This window comes from Dermacentor andersoni, chromosome 3, assembly GCF_023375885.2.
Source record: "Dermacentor andersoni chromosome 3, qqDerAnde1_hic_scaffold, whole genome shotgun sequence".
Classification (NCBI taxonomy): Eukaryota; Metazoa; Arthropoda; class Arachnida; order Ixodida; family Ixodidae; genus Dermacentor; species Dermacentor andersoni.
Genome location: NC_092816.1, coordinates 186,778,176 through 186,795,768, shown reverse-complemented (window position 1 = coordinate 186,795,768; position 17,593 = coordinate 186,778,176). Strand labels below are relative to the sequence as shown.

At 47.8% G+C, this 17,593-nt stretch overlaps 1 protein-coding gene across 1 annotated transcript; it reads left to right on the top strand.

The window, feature by feature from the left end:
• Nucleotides 1-794: 794 nt before the first annotated feature.
• LOC126524702 (solute carrier family 22 member 13-like) lies at nucleotides 795-2,588 on the top strand. Its single transcript, XM_050172989.2, has one exon. The coding sequence runs from the start codon at nucleotides 795-797 to the stop codon at nucleotides 2,586-2,588; it is 1,794 nt and encodes a 597-aa protein (XP_050028946.1).
• Nucleotides 2,589-17,593: the final 15,005 nt, after the last annotated feature.

Here is a 17,593-nt window from a genome sequence, read left to right as displayed (position 1 = left end):
TGTCAGGTTCGTCTTGGGGCGGTACGGAAGGACGGAGAGCTGCACTGCAATAAAGGCTGAGCTAGGATGGGAATCTCTTTCTGCCCGCCGCAATAAACTGAGATTAAGATTTCTATATTCGATTTACCACAATAAAACTGGAATTGATAGGGAACCTTACCTACAGAAACCTCATTACATTTCAAAACGAACTGATCATAGTTGCAAAATGTTCGAGTACCCTCCCAATACAAACATGTATGCCAATTCATTTTTTGTTCGAACAATTAAACAGTGGAATAGGCTGACTGAAATGCAACTGCATTGTGTGAATAAAGATGCATTTTATTCCATGTTGTAACCCCCCTGCTGTAACGCCTTTGGGCGCTGCGGGGTAATTGATGAGTAAAGAATAAAAGCAAAAACTAAAACTTTTGCAACCTCAATCTTCACCAGGAAACGCTTGCCGTGAACACTATATGGCTGAAAGTGCGCTTGCGGGGACTTCTTTTTTATTTCCCCCGCACAGCCGGCGCCGCCGCTGCCGCGGAGGCGCACTCTGATTGGTTGAGTTTTTGCCCGCGCAGACGACAGACCCATTCGGAGTTAGCTGCGCTGTAAAAAACTTTATCAAGGAAATTGAGCAGCGAAAGTAAATATAGGTTAGAAAGCTAGCGTTTTTCCTTGAGGGCACAGTTAAACATGTCTTTTGTGATAAATTTTCCGACAACTTTTAGCTATTACGCGGCCTAATTCCACTTGTGGATATGAGTCATAAAAACAGAGCAAAGAAGAAGGAGAAGAAGAAAGGGATAATGTTGCCCAACAACCCAGTCCCCGACGAAGCGACGGCAGTGCGGCAAGAAAACTCGTATCTTGCAGCACAGGCTGAGATCGCCGACGAGAACATTCCGTTCGGCGAGGGAGCCTTTCAGAAACGAGTACTGATGATCAGCGCCTTCGCCGGTGCCATCAGCTATGCCCAGAACCTGCTGTTCCGGATGTCGTGGCACGAGATGGACCATTGGTGCCGCCGGACGAACGCTTTCTCCAACATGAGCGTGGCCGCGTGGAAGGAGCTGGCAATTCCGCGCCACCCCAACGGAAGTTACAGCCGCTGCACGGTGCGCGTACCACCGGACGGCGGCGCTTGGGCCCGCGTCGAGCCTTGCGTTCAGTGGGAGTTCGACCTGGATGAGCACGGCAACACCGCCGTCAGCGAGTGGAGCGTCGTGTGCCAGCGGCGTCGTCTGGCCGATGCCGCCCAGGCTGCGGAACTCGTCGCCATGACCATCACCCTTCTGGCCCTGGGCCCTATAGCCGACCGCATTGGGCGCAAGACGGTGGGAGTCCTGGCGCTCGCAGCTATGCTGCTCACGCTCGCGGCGACCGGCGTCGCGACCGACCTGCAGACATTTATCGTTGTGCGTTCGGCCGCAGCGGCATCTTCGGCCGGCCTGTTCGTCATCAGAGTGCTGCTGTACGAGATAACTACCACGACCCGCCGACTGCTTTACACCACCATCGGCTCGGCTCTTTCGTTTGTCATCGCGCGGACGTCTGTATCTTTCGCGCACGTATTGAAGGCGAGCTGGTCGGTTTGGCACATGCTGCTCGCGTTGTTTGCCTTGGTTCTCCTCGTCCGTTTCCGCATCCTCGTCGAATCACCATCTTGGCTCATCACTACTCACCGCGAAGAGGAAGCCAGGCGCATCGCACTGAACATAGCCAACATCAACGAGGTCCCTTTAAGCCACTGCCTTGAATTCTTCAAGAGACACATGCACAGAGCACAACACGTACCCGACGGAACCACAGGCACAAGCCAAAGTAGCTACGTGAAGAGACCGAACCTCAGAAGGACGTACGTTCTCACCGCTTGCATCTGGACCGTCCTGGGCTTGATTTCTGTCCACTACAACACTATCCGCTCCACTGAGCGTAGCGTGTACTTCCGCACTTTGATCGATGCCGGAATCGCGCCCTTGCTTGTCGCTGTGTGGCCCCGTCTAAAGAACAGCGGGCGTGTCCGGAAAGTGGCAGCATACTCCGCGCTCGTGTTCAGCAGCGCGTCGGCACTGCTGTTCTTTGCGTACACCGACTACGATACAGCCTTGTCCACCTCGCTCTTGGTCGTTACGCGCCTTGCATCCATACTTCTCGACCTTCTCGAATTCTACCTCACTCTCGCCGCATTTCCCACCGAGTCACGCTGCACCGGTTCCTGCGTAGGGCTAGCTTCCGTCTTGATAGGCAATGCCATTGGACTAGCAACGTTCCGTGTCGTCCTCAAGAGACGCGAAGACAGCTGGCTCGTCGTCCAAACGGCGCTAATGGCGATAGCTGCTATGGCCACCATGTACATGCCTTCGGACGATGCCTGCCTGTCAAGAGGTATGGACTCCTTGGCCGCCGCCTCACTGCCCTCCAAGCCGAGTCCGTTGAGCGCCGGACAGCCTGCATGTTCTGCCCCGCTATCGGTGGCTACCGAGGTTCAGGCCAAAGTATCGCCACCGGACGCGCGAGGGGCCCCCAAGAAGAAGGGAAAAGCGAATAAGATGCCGGAGCAGTTCGCTGTGCGCCCTTCCAGGTTTGCAGCGAACTGGTAAATAAACTAGCGCCACAGAGTGCGCACGTGCGTTTTCCTATTTTTCACCTATGGTTTTGTCTTGTACTGCACATTCTCGGGGACAAATCCAAATTATGCTAGGGATGCAAAAGCGTAACGATGCTTCAATAACTTCGGGTACTACTTTCGAATGTATGCTACATTCGCTGCATAACCGCCTTATATGCTTTATTGAAGTCCTAACGTTATATAGACTGCCTTATCCTTCGCGCTTGATTTCTGTCTCCTTGTATGGGCCATTATAAGTTATTTGAGCTTAATTGCACGAACTTGCTTCTCATGCTTCGTACATTGTGATAAGTGACGCATGCACTTCCATTCGATGATTGTTGTTCCACTTGAACAAAAATTTAGAAGAGCGGTATACATAATAAGCATGCAGTACGAACATCACACTTTTTGTAGACTTGAGTTACTCAGGCGATTTGTTCAAGTACTGATTATTTGCTTTTTTACAAGCATATGGAAGATTACAAACATGTCGTGCAAGGCACAAATTCTACTTAAGAAAGTTGTACAGCGCTCTCAAACACTCCTGGTAAAGTATAAACTGCCCTGGCTTCCGTTTGTGTTCGCGGAGCAGTACTCTCACAGCCGAAATCACCAAACCTAAACGATCACCTCTAACAAACCAAGAGATCATCAATAAGCTTCGAAATAACATGAACTTCTCCGGGCAATTGTTCGCGCACGCAGGAAACTGCAGCCTCGGCGCGGCACACGCCTCGCGCACACGCGCTTGCTGTGTTGGCTCGTCCCGGGGATTCAGCATGCTGCTGCCAGCCTTGCTATAATAGGTATCATCATCAGCAGCCCATCTTTATGTCCCCTGCCGTACCGAAGGCCGCTCGGAGAATTTTTCACGCTTTAAAATTTAAATTACTACAGTTGAATTCTTTTCAACGACAGTGGTAAGCTTCCAATAAGGATTTCATAATGCCTGCCGTATGCTCTTGGACCGAATTTTAATGCTCTAAGTTTCCTTCCCATGATCAGCGTCCCAGTTGACTAATTGATCTAGATAAGCGTACTTCATCTATAAAAGCACTATCGCATCGAATGCGCGATGATGCGCTGTCTGTTTGAACGCGGGATTGGTCACAATCGTAACGCTGTGCTTCGCAATCACGTGGTGACAGCCGACGGCGCATGAAGTAGAGTTTTACCTATAACGTTCTTTCGCGTCGTTCCTTGTTTCAGATTCTCAAGAAAGGCCGTAATATACGGAAAAGAAATGACGTGGTTGCGCCAGGGGGGGGGGGGGGGGGACACTCCCCGGTTTCAGTGGCACTAAAGTCCCTTGATGATTTGAAAGTAGCGACACTCTTTGAACTCTGCCGCCGCCGCGCGACCTCCTCGCCTCCTCCTCGCCCCTTGCGCGTTCCCCCGTTTTGCCCCCGTTTTTGTGCACGACGATTGGTCTCCCTGCCGTTGCCCTTGGAAACGCGCGGATCTTGAGTTTTGCTTGTGTTTTTCTTTTTCGTTCGCGCCATTTTCCTCCTCAGCACGGCTGGCTCGGCCCTTTAGCTCGGCGCAGCGAACGTTGTACGCTGTGTTTCCTGCTCTATGTGCTAGCGCTATGCCGGCCTGTTGCGCATATAACAGTAGCAAGAAGCCTGAAGATGGTTGTGCCGTTTTTGTGATACCACAAGGAAAGCGTGATGGCTTGCGCAGGAAGCAGTGGCTGCATGACATTGGCCGAGAGAACTTTGTTCCGACAAAGAACAGCGTTGTTTGCGAGCTGAGGCATCTTTCTTATAGCTCGTAGCAAAGCATCCCGTAATGCTGCATTTTTTTTTTCATTCTTCCGGCCTGCTAACCAGCGTTTTTGTTGCGGTTGTCCTCAGTATGCTTAATATTCTGGGGCGGCTCCATCACCTCGCACGTCGCTAACTGTTGTTATTCAATCGGAAGTGCAGCATTATAGATTCTGCTTTGCGCCCTGAAAAAATCAGTGGCAAGTATACCCGTGGTATTGCGGGTGATAAGCGTAAGCCAGTCAACATTGAGTTTTTTTTTCAAGTTTTAAGGCAAAAGCCTTTAGATCTCTGTTTCAAGGTCGCGTTGTAAACTGGAAGTATCACGTGACGCAAGGAGGCCAGAGGTGACCCAAAGCATGTCCACCCCTGTATAAGAGAATGATTACCCAAGTTAATTAATGAATCATTAGTGATTGACCTAAGGTGGATTAGGGATGATTAAGGTTGATTAGAGTGTATTAAGGAAGATTAAGGTGGATTATAGTGCATTAAGGAGGATAATATGCATGAATAAAGATTAAGGTGGGTGGAGGGAAATTAAGGCGGATTATGGTGGATTAAGGTGAAAGGTTGATGAAAGGGTATTAAGACCGATTAGAGTGCATGAACAAGGATTAGGGGGATTAAGGTGGACAAAGTATTAAGACCGATTAGGGTGCATGAACAACGATTAGGCGGGATTAGGGTGGATAAAGAGAGATTAAGGTCGATTAATGTGAATTAGGGTTGGTAAAGGAGAATTAAGGCCGATTAGGTTGGATTAAGGTGGATTAGGGTGTATTAAGGTAGATTGGGACTATTAGGCAGGATTAAGTTGGATTAAGGTGCATGAATACGGACTAAGGTGGGGAAAGGTGGATTAAGGCGGATTATTATAGATCCGGGTTGATAAAGGAGGATTAAGACCGTATAGGGTAGGATAAAGTGCACTGGGGGCGATGTGGGTTGATTAGATTGTATTAAGGTGGAGTGGGAGAATTAAGCTGGATTAAGGCGGATGAATGAGCATTAAGGTGGATTAGGGGAGACTAAGGGGAATTAGGGTTCATTGAGTATTAAGACCGATTAGTCTACCATAATCCTCCTAATGAACATTAATCCACATTCACCGACCTTAATCCTCCTTCATTCAGTTTAATCCACCATAATCCACAAAAGCCCTCCTTAATGCACCCTAATCCACCTTCATCGACCTTAATCTACTCTAACCTTCCTTAAGGCACTTTAATCCTCCTTAATCAACCGTAATGCTTCCTCATTCACTTTAATCCACCCTAATCCACTATAATCGTTCTTAATTCACCTTAATCCACCCGAATACACATTCATCTACCTTAGTCCACCCTAATCCTTATTAATCCCCCTTAATCCTCCTTCATTCACTTTAATTCACCCTAGCCCACCATAATCCTCTTTAATGCACCTTAATCCACCCTTATTCTTCTTCGTGCACTTTAATCCACCCTTATCCACTATAATCGTCCTTAATGCACCTCAACGCACCTTCATCCACCTTTATCCAACCTCCCTTATGACCTTAATCCACCTTCATCACCCTAATGCACCTTTATCGACTTTAATCCACCTTAATCCTACTTAATACACCCGAATTCAACTTAATCCAATCACTAATCAATCATTACTTTGCTAATCATTAGTCATCTCTTATACGCGGCTGCATATGCTTTGGTTCGCTTCCCGCCTTCCTTCGGTCACGCGATATTTTATGTAGCTCACAACGGGACCTTGAAACAGAGGTCTAAGGCTTTCGTTTAATAAGCCACACACAAAGGGATGTGTCACAATGAATACTAGATCAGACGCACGAAGTAAAGCGTGTGATCGTGTGGCAGAAAAATTGTCTGGAGTATAGAACTCGCCTCAAAACTCCCTTTAAACCAGTATACCCAGCTCATACGGCTTTAAGAAAAAACCAACCTCCTCATAAACGTTGCCTCCAGCATTATCGATGCTGTTATTAGCATTTCTCAAAATTTTCAACCCCACTGGGGCGCGCAACTGGCCCAAAATAACAGACCTCCATAGAATCCTGCGGTCCGTCCGCGGGAGCCCAGGAGGAATAGCGTGCCGTGCGCAGCCAGCGGGCGAGGAGAATCAAGGAGGAAAGCGCCGTGAGGAGGAGATTGTCGCTACTTTCAAATTATCAAGGGGTTTTAAGTGGCACAGGAAATTGGCGCCATCTCTGTAATGGGCGAACGCAAAAATCCGTTTCCCTTGCATGGCCTCGTAGATCGTCGCGCGCACGCACGCCGATCCAGGTGGCCGAGCCCTTCCCCTCCCCAACTCCTCTCCAATCGCTCTCCCTCGTTACTACCCTCGCAACTCCCTCACCTTCGACTGTCTCCGCGCGCACGCCGTGCGGCCCCGACGGCCCGGAGCCAGCTCAGCCCGCTGCATGAAGTTTCATATTTCGTTATCTGCTGTTATCGCGAAGCGTGCGCTGCTGTGCGTTGACCGGCGTGGCTAGTTTCGTCAGTTTCGTGGTCCTCGGTAGCTGTGTGCTTGTGCTCCGCGATGTTTCACCAGTTTCACGACTCGTACCGCTCGTGCATCGTGCAGTGGTGCCCAAATACATCGAAAACAAGCCCTGCAGGGTTGTTCCGGGTGCCTAAAGACAACAGGTGAGCGCTCAGACCCAAAGACATCAGAAGGCGCATGTATGTACTATCGCGCTCAGTATGAGCTACACCGCGCGAGCGCATGGCCGTGCGCTCGGTATGGTTGTACAGTGGTCCCGATAGTGGCGTGCTTTCGAGCTATCTGGAGAGGGTGTAGCTGTTCCAGCAAGCTCGCATCACCTCCACTTGCTTGCTTTCCCCTTCACCCTCCTTTACACTGGTTTTGATATCCGTTTCGAAAATGATAACTGTAGCTATCGGTCGACGCCCAAACTTCGTAATCGGGCCCGCGTCGGTCCGCACAGTGGGTGTTATCTGGTGTGTCAGATTAATAAAAAGGAATACGTTCGTCATTTCGCAATATGCCCCGGGTGTCCAACGATGATCGACTTCTTAATTGATCTCAGGTTTTAGCATTTACAGCACGCAAGCTGTCTTAGTGCGAACCAAAATTTTTGTTTATTCGGGCTGAATATATCTTTGATCATACGACTCTTTCATGTCAGTGCACGTTAAAGAACCCCAGGTGGTCGAAATTTCCGGAGCTCTCGACTACGGCATCTCTCAGCCTGAGTCGCTTTGGGACGTTAAACCCCATAAACCAAACCGAACCATACGACTGTTCGGAATGGCAATTAAGTACCCTAGACAAAAAGAACCTGCACATGACCTTGCGTTTATGTATCTATGAAAAGTATCCTCTGGATGAGCTGACTGGAAATTAGTGTATTCTGGTAATACCGGTAATGATCGGCGAAATCGGGGTTTGGGGCCTTAGTGATAGTGCACTCTAAAATTTCGGAACCATTTAATGCATCTTAAGAAGGCGTGGTGTGCTCTGGAGCCATCACGCACGGTGGGAAGTTTATGAAGACGACGCATGGCCCCAGGAGTTGCGGCAAATGAGCAAATTAGGCTGCTCCGGCCAAATGTGAAACGTTGCTATAGTACGAAGAACGGCGGTGGCAGCAATGGCAACGCATTGCCGCATTAGTACCGGGGCTATGCTAACACCCTGTCGAAAACAATGCATGGCCCACGTCGTGGCTGCTTCCGCCTTCACGCTGGACGCTGAGGCGCATTATCAGTGCTAAAATCATGGCTAAACGCACAGCCCTTCTTGGACGAAGAAAGCGCTGTCTTTGATAACCTTCGCACGCCACGTCTGGTCGGTGGCAAAAGTGCTGTATGATCTTGCAGTTTCTGCTTCAGCGAAATCAAAGTGAACAAGAAACAGAAAAGGTGTCCTTCAGATAAACGGGGACGAGGGGTTCCAGCGCGCTTGCTGGAACAGCTACACCCTCTCCAGATAGCTCGAAAACACGGCACAATCGGCGCCACTGTGCAACCTTGCAGAGCGCTCGGCCAAGCTCTCGCGTGGTGTAGCTCATACTGAGCGCGATAGTACACGAACACAGCCCTGTCCATTTGTGTGCTCCATGAGGCTCCGGACGTCGTTGCGCCTTGATTGTGCTACACTTGCCTCTTCCCGCTAGAGAAAGCTGACAAATTGATGTTCCTCCTCGTTGTTACCTGGTCTGTGACTTGTGTTCTTCTGTGCCAAGTCTCATTCTGCAACTTCGGTATCTTACCCAGCTTTCCTTACCGCCCTCACTGCTTTTTCTGTGTGTCACGTTCTACAAACCTACTAAGAGCTGAAAAATTACTGTTAGTGTTTGTGTACTATCTCAGTAACCCCCGATGGGAAAACCGCGCGAACAACCTTCATGTGTAGGCATGATACGCTTTTTTTTTTCTTCTGGAAAGCATGAGCATTGCAAGTGTCCTACATGCAGATTTTTGCAGTTCGTGTTTATTATACAAAGGAGAGCCTAGTAGGTACGACTTAGTGCATTAAGTGACGTAATTTTGTTGCTAAGCATTACATTCGGGTCAAAAGAAAAGTTGTGTTGTTAGCTTATTTTACCTGGTCTTTGATTGAGGAATAAGCCTTTTCTTCTGCAAATGTTTTCTATGTGCTGCTGCAAAAGCCTTCTGTTCCCCTTGCCACCGTTACTCAAGCTGTGGCCAAGTGCAAAATAATGTGATAATGTGTGTTTCAGTTTTTAGTACAATGTTATTCTTTTTCTGCCATGTTTTTTCAATTTCTTTAGCCGTAATGAACATGTCACGCATTTCGTATACTTTCGTGCAGATTTATAAGTAAGCTTTCTTTTGGTATGGGGGGGCGGGCTCTCAATCAAACAATGCTAGCATTTTATTCTATTTTTAAGGTATTTTGCGTGTCATTGTTTTGTTTTTGCCATTACCAGTGAGTTTTCCCTTTCTACAGTTGTCATGACTATGTCATACATGTCGTCCAATTTTGCGCAATATCTTAGTGCATATATCAGGAGCTCGTCAACATTTCGGTCTTGAGGACGTTATATAAAAATCTTTTTTTTATGTGTGTACAAGAAACGGCCTTCGCGTTTTCTAACGCTTTCCTTTGTTATTTCGCCATCTGTGAACTTTTGTCTTTAGTACTCTTGTATATGTCATGCACCTTTCACTTTTGCCCATTTTTTGAGCGTCTATCACACCACATTGTAAGAAAAATCTGTTTTCGGAAACGAAGTCAATAAAGCGAAACTAAACATCTGTTGTGTTGAAAGTGTAATTTCTTTTTATGCCCCGGCGCATGCTGGTACATGCTGGCAAGACTGCGTGCATGCCAACGCATAGCCTACGGCACACCACGCGCCAGCTCGCAAGCAATGCCAATGCGCTGCGTAGCGCGCGCATTGCTTGCGAGCTGGCGCGTGGCGCGCCGTAACAAACGCGCTATGAAAAAAAAAGCGCGCCGCTTACGGGTAAAAACAAAAAAAAAGTGAGCGGCGCGCGTGGCATGGGGGAAAGGCGGATAGGGAGTGGAGCGCGTCGGCATAATCAAAACAAAAAGGAAAGAAAAACGTTTGGAAGAGGAGGTGCCGCGCGGCTGCTGTTGCTGTTGCCATGACAACGTAAAAAATCATGTGCGCCGAGATTATGCTTCTGCGTCGCCCATTGGCTAGGGCCGTAACTGAAGGGGACCTTGGCGCTAGCGTCGAAAGAGCGTCTCCTGGAAAACGGCCAATGGGAGCCATACGGAGTGTCCGCCCCCTGGTTGCGCGCCCAGATTGCAGCGTCTTCAATCGTTTTTCCAGACAGCGAATTCCGCGTGCCCGTGCCGCAATTTTCATGCGCGTTAGGCGCCGTCCTATCTCTTATCGGTTTGGATCAAGACGAATACACATCCTCGTACAATAGGCGCTGACGCACGCCGAACGTCGCGAACGATAGGCTATTTTTTTCGGTTAGGAATTATTCTTATTGGTACTTTCTAAACACGATTGAGAGCACCTCTACTGTGACGTACAGAAGTAGTGATGTCACGTTCAAGCGAATACCTTTGGTTAGGGGCGCTATGGGTTTTCCTCACTAATAAGGAGTTCTAGAAATAATGTCCCCGAACTGCTTTGCATACCCAAAACTAGTTTGCATGCCTTTTGTGTTTTTCACGCGCAAGCATTCTATGACGAGTACCCCATCCCCGTCACGCGAAAAGTGTGGTGCCTTGTATCTGCACTACAACGCATGATTTGCAAAATTAGGAGATTTAATAGTTACAATAGTTTAAACACGCACTTGTCACCTGAGTGCATAAGTGTTGCGGGATCCGAGATCCCCGTTAAGTAATAAACGAGAAAAAAGCGAGTTAACGAAAGGCTCCGATCTTTATTAATCATATCTTAAAATGGCAACAAACAATGACACCAAGGATAACATAGGGGAAATTACTTGTACTTACTAATTGAAATCAAATATGATAAAAATAATGGAAATGGCCGCAGGTGGAGGACGATCCAACGTCACTGCATTACGCATGCGAAGCTCTACCAACTGAGCTACTACGGCGCCGTTTTCCCATCGACTTTCTTGGATATTTATGTTTTGCTGCTTCAGGTACTCTATCGCGGTCGTCTACTTCAAGTCGTCGCCAAACGGCCTCGTTGCTGAAACCTCTCGCATGATACATACATCTTATTCAGTGGTGAACCACCTTCAATGCTTTTTCGCCTGCAGGCCAGTCAGCGCCGCCTTTGAAGACTACGCCGACGACATACCGCTGTTCTTGCGGGTGGTCGCCATGTTTGTTTCGCAAAAACGCCCGTCTGCTACGCGCGCTCCGCTGGGAAGAGAACAGCAGCTAGCGGGCGACCCGTTCCGTAAACGCACTGCCGCCCCAGCGTATCGGAAATGCGCAGTGCCGTCTTCGCTCGCCCACTGGGCCCGCTGGCCCGTAAGCCTTATCAGCTGTAACTGTAATTTTATCGCGTTTTGACTTTATACTGAACCTCAGGGCGACGACAGAAATGCGCCTGGATGTCCATATAGTTGCTATCGCAATAAAACGCCCGGTAAGATATAAACTTCCCTGGCGTCCGTTTGGGTTCCGGATGCAGTACTCAGCCAGCCGCAAGCACTAGACACAAACGGCCTTGCCACAGTGCAATGTCAATTAACCAGTAAACTTTGAAGCAAGACGAACTGGAGACACGGACCGGGCAAGCGCCTCTCACAACTACAGGCAACTAGCCATCACCCCGGCGCCGGCAATGGCCCCGCGCACAGGTGTTTGCCGTGCTGAACAGCCGCAGGCGGCTAGAAGAGTACTTCGCTTCGCACGCACGATGATGTGCCGACTGTGACAATCGTAGTTGCCGCATAATCACGTGGTGGGATCTGTAGGCGCGTGCCTTCATTGACACGCGTACATGTAACTGCCGATGCTGACATGTTTTAACCTGGACGTTCTTCTACATTGTCTTCGTTTCGGATTTCAAAGAAAGGCCGTGAAACATTAAGAAGGAAATGAGGTCTCTGAGCGCGTGTGCCTCCGTATTGCAGCGCCTTCAATCGTGTTTCCAAGCAGCGAATCCTGCATGCACGTCTGTAATTGAGCCGGTGACAATTTTCACTCGCGTTTGGCGCAATTCTATCTATTCTAATTTAGGATCATGGCGCATTTCGATCCTCTTGAAAAGGGGTGCTGACGCCGATCACTTTTTTCTTCTCTTAGATATCCGTTTTGGGATTTGTGCTTTCGAAGCAAGATTGAGAGCACTTCAATTCAGACGGGGAAGAACACAGGGACATCATGTTACGTGATTAGCATTTGTAAGAGAGGGGGGGGGGGCGCGTTTGTTTCCGTTAAAACCGGGTTCTAGAGATAGCATCCACACATAGAGTAATATAGTAAACGACAAGAGTGGAGTCTCAAGCCATCTCGCAGCCGAGCCAAAGAGTAATATACTAAACGTAAAGAGTGGACACCTCCGTCGGCCCCAGCGGCGGCTTTGGATCTCAGGGCACGTAGCGCAATCGGCCAAACCCAGCAGCCTCCAAGATGGTCGCCGCGCGCCGCCGAATATCGGAGGCCATACTTTCATTTTCGTTTGTTTAAATATATATATACATTTTTTGGTGACCAGTAGCGTTGCATGCATGGAGCGATTTCGTGCAAGCGCTTGCGCCGCTTCTTATACGTTGCAACTACTAGCACACAATGCTGTTGCTTCACTTAATGTTAGTTTGATTTAAATTCATATTCATTATGTTTCAAGCTGTTACTTAGCGCAACCACCATCATCTTCATCATCATCATCATCATCAGCAGCAGCAGCAGCAGCAGCAGCAGCAGCAGCAGCAGCAGCAGCCTGTTTTATGTCCACTGCAGGACGAAGGCCTCTCCCTACGATCTCCAATTACCCCGGTCCTGCGCCAACCGATTCCAGCTAGCACCCGGGAATTTCCTAATTTCATCGCTTACAATCATGCCAACTGTTAAATGAGGAAGTAGAACTTTATCGCTTGTGACATTCTGCTTCTAATAATTCACCACAAAAGGCGTATCGTAAAAAGATGTGCCATGTTCCTTAAATATCAGTCAGCTTGCTGGATCGCCAAGAACACGTAAATTGCAAACAAGAATTTATTGCAGCAAGATTGTAAGGAAAGTGGCAGAGATACTTGAAAACGGGAAGACACTAGGAAATTCAATACGGGCGTCATATGCCGTACTTTTATTCGCGACCAAGCCCGAACCGCACTAAATTTCTCGGTCGTGATTGGTGCCTTTGCGCAAGCTGCGCGAGGGAGCCGATGGCAGTCGAGAATGTCGGTCTCGATCGGGCTTGATCGCGATCGTATGTGGTCCTGTGGCAGCGGTATAACAGAAAATATTCGAAAATTAATGGCGTGAAGGCAATAAACTTCACACAAGCATAACCACACACACAAGACGCCTTGTAAGTATCGAAGTAATGAAAAATAACTACACAGATAAGCCATCAATAATTTACTGAAAATGGGTTTATCTTAGAAGGAATAAACATGACGCTTTTTGTACTTCTACGAAGAAGGGTGATTTGAGGTAGCAAAATTATGTGAATCGTTGCGTGCGAAAATAAATGGCTACGTAAAAAATTGGGCGGGCACCAACATCATCATCTTTAATACATAATGCAATGAGTCCCTCATTAAACGGCTGCAATATACTGGCAACTCAGGCAATTAAACACTTTGACACCGTCAGCTTCTACACCTGCTGTCTTCGAAGCGTTGCAATTGTCTTGTGATACTTGGAAATGTGCCCTTGAATATGGATGATGACCTTTGGCTGTAGAGTGTATTTCGAGGAAGGAAAAGTTGAGATTCCTGCAATACGAAGAATGATAGAGGCAGAAGGTAAGCGATACTGGAGCCTTCAAAGCCTTTGAATGAAGATGGTACGTTCCTTCGTGTAATGCATTTTTTTTCTTATCTAACACGGCGACTCTCCCGTATTAATGTATGTCATCAAAAAGAATGGCGGTCAAGAAAGCCATGTAATAAATGCTGAAAAACAACAAACTTTCTACGGTAAGGACTCCATACAGAATCAAAACGTGAAAATATGTTTCTTCAGCCCAATGCAGAACAGCTAACAACGCTCGAGCGCACATAGCCTCGTACAGAGGTTCAGAGAGCGCGTTCTCGCCATACTGCAAATACTGCACGTGTACTGCTTCAGATAAAGCCATATTTCTTTTGCAAAACTGGCGCACCATTCTTTTTCAGAAGCCGCTGCGCACAACCTTCTTGAATAAATCAACACAAAGCCCTCTGCACACAACGGCAGGTGTTCATAGGCTGCATTTCCTAAAGAACCGTTTGGTTTGAAGTAAAGCAAGTTTTGGCACGTTGGTGTTTCATTTCTGCATCTAGCGCACAACACGAATCGGTTTTTACTCTGTCCTTGTCTTCTGTTGTGCGCAAGATGGGCTAGATGCAGAAATTAACCATTTTATCCTATTTTGTTTTCGAACTTTGTCATTGTTTTGAACGTGCGTCGCAGCTCCGGCGCGGCCGCGTCGCTGCTATCGCTGGGATCACCACACATTGCTGTGCATGATAAAAAAAGAACACCAAATGAAATTGAACGTCGCAAATGCGCAGCAGCTCTTCATGGCTTCATGTCGGCCATGTCCCCCTCCGTCTCTCGTTCATGCGGCTAACAGGGAAAGAATGAAACACGAACAGAATAGAAATTTTTAGCAACGCGCAAAAGAACTTCCTGCGGCCTTACCTTGAAACAGCGACGACGCAGTAGTGTCCGATGCTGGCAGAAGAACCCCACAACGATCCTCGGGCGCATTTTACAGAATAACGTCGCCGGCCGCCAGCCCGTCCGTAGAGCCCCGCGATGGACGGGCTCTACGGCCATAGAATCAAGAACCAGCAGGGGCCTGACAGGGCTTCGCACGTGCAGGATCGAGCCGCCTGTCAAGTTGCTAGCCATGGCCGCAGCAGCATTTTTCTTGATGAGCTACATAGCTGAATCGGCGAATCTGCGTAGCTTGGCCGCGAAACAGCTCGAGTACCGCGCTTGTCGTTTACTGTGTTACTGTATGGCGGAGCTATTGAGAGTCGCCGATTCCGCTAGTCGGCAGAGCTCATCAAGAAATATGTGGCTGTGGCAGTGGCTATACGCTTTTCAGGCGGCATGACACAACGCGTGCGAAGCCCAGTCAGGCCCTTCGCAGGGTCACCGCGTAGTTATTCTGTGAAATGCGCCCGAGGATCGCTGTTGGGTTCTTCTGCCAGCGTATGACACTACTGCTTTGACGCCGTTCTTTTGCACGTTGTTAAAGACTAACATTATCTTCGTGTTTTGTTATGTCACTGTTAGCCGCATGAACGAGTGACGGAGGGGGGCATGGCGGCCTTGAAGCCATAAACAGCTGCTGCCCGTTCGCAACACTGAATTTCATTTCGCGTTCTTTTTATTTTTTTATCATGCTGAGCAAGGAGTGGTGATGCCAGCGATAACAGCTACGCGGCACTGTCCGAGCTGCGACTCATGCTCGAAACGATGACGAAGTTAGAAAAGGAAATAAGACGGTGCCTTAAAAAAATGCGGCCTATGGTAACACGCTGCAGAGTGCTTTATGTAGATTTATCGAAGAAGGTTACGCGCAGCTGGTTTCTCAAAAAGTATGGTGCGCCAGAATTGCAAAAGAAATGTGGCTATTTCTAAAGCGGCACACGCGCAATATTTGCAGTAGGGCAATAATGTGCTCTCTCTGTCAACCTCTGTAGCAGGCTGTCGGCGCTCGAGCGTTGTTAGCTGTTCTGCATTGGGCTGATGATACCTACATACCTGATGATACGAGAATACCTACAAGGGGCTTGCTGGTACGGCATATGTTATTATGTTGTAGCGCAAGCTGAACGACAAGGACAACAGAAAGGCACATTTGACACACGCAGCGCCGTGTGTGTCAAATGTGCGTTTCTGTTGTCCTTGTCGTTCAGCTTGCACTGGAAAAAAAAACGATGATACGTGTTTTCACGTTTTAATTTTGTATCGAGTCTTTATGTAGAAAATGTATTGTTTCTTAGCATTCATAACAGTGTTTCCTTCACCTTAGAACAGAAAAAAATGTGCATTACACGAAGGAACTTAACATCTCCATTCGAAATCGTTGAAGGCTCCAGTATTGTTTACACGAAGGAACGCAGTATCTACATGCAATGGCTTTGAAACCTGCAGTATTGCTCACCTTCTGCCTGTCATTATACTTACTGCAGGAAGCTCAACTCTTACTTCCTAAAAATACACTCCACAGCCAAAGGACATCATGCATATTCAAGTGTAAATTTCCAAGCATAACAATACAATTGCATGCTTCGAAGACGGCAGGTGACCCCGCATCCAGTCGAAGTGCTTAATTTAAGTTACTGAGATGCCAGTACCTTGCAGCTGATTAATCAGGGATTCACTGAATGACACATTCGAGGTGAGCATGTTCGCGCATGCTCAACTATTTTTCTATTTTATTTTGGCACGCGGTCATTCACATGATTTTGCCACCTTAATTCACCTTCCTTCGTTAAACTACAAGAAAAAGCGTCATATTTATTCCTTCTAAACAATCCCACTCTGAGCAGAATAACTGTTGCCTTCTGTGTAATTTTTTTTTTCGTTCACTGGATTCAACACGTGTTGTGAGTGTTGTTATGCTTGCGTAAAATTTATTGCCACGACGCCATTACTTTCCGACTATTCTATACTACCTGCCTTTCGCAGTTTCTTCCCGTTTTCATGTCTTGAACTTTTCTCACAATCGTGCAGCAATAAATTGTCGTCTGCTATTTTCGTGTTCTTGACTGCCCAACAAGCTGATGTTACTGAAGGAACATGGCAGATTTTGTTAGGATACCCACTTTTTAATAGGCTTTCAGAGTTTTTCCGATGCGCCTGCGGCGAGTTCAACCCTTAAGGGCAGTAAAACATGTGCATTCATTTCTTCCGACTGGCTTATTTTTAGGACGTTTTTGCGGCCCCTAGGGAGTCCACAAAATCGGACGACGTCTGTACAACTGACCAAGAGGATACTTCAAATGGTCCGTGGGGCGAACGCGTGGCGGGAGGAGGACAAGCACAAAAAGGACCTACGCATTGAAGAATGAACGGGAAAGGAAGCATGCCGCCGCTTCTTTGCAGGTGTTTGAGCCCCAAAAAATTTGTTATCCGACGCCAAGATGCAGATGTACCTAATACAAACCAAGAGAAACTCTTTAGAGCAGTGAAACACAACACTGAGGCGTTGTGCGCCGGCTGAGAGTACGTCAGAGCCATTGAGGTTACCAGCTGTACAGAATGTCCCTTGTGACGAAGTTCGGGTCTCTCACCAACGAGCTTGCTATCACATGATAGAAATAACTCACCAGCGGAAATGTTTGCTTCTGTATGCATCTCCTTTTTATTCGTATCTCGGAATGTTCGACAATGCGTTTTACCATTACTTTTTCGAAGGTACTTATTTGTTGTGGATTTTACTAACCCCTCCCTTCTGTTTTCTTTTTCATTAAAGTAAGCACTGCTCCTTACTATTCAACTAGATTTAGCCGTTTTTTTTAACATGCTTACTAGACAATGAGAGCATCGGGCGACATGGTGCCAGCCCGCCTTGACATAAAGAAAAGTTCGGTGGCACTTAGGCAATTTTGCAGAGTCACTCAGGGAGATCCTGTACAACTGAGGGAGTTTGGAAATGTCA

Excerpts from the sequence above, each read along its gene's own strand:
- LOC126524702 (XM_050172989.2), top strand. The coding sequence starts at position 795 with ATGTTGCCCAACAACCCAGTCCCCGACGAAGCGACGGCAGTGCGGCAA.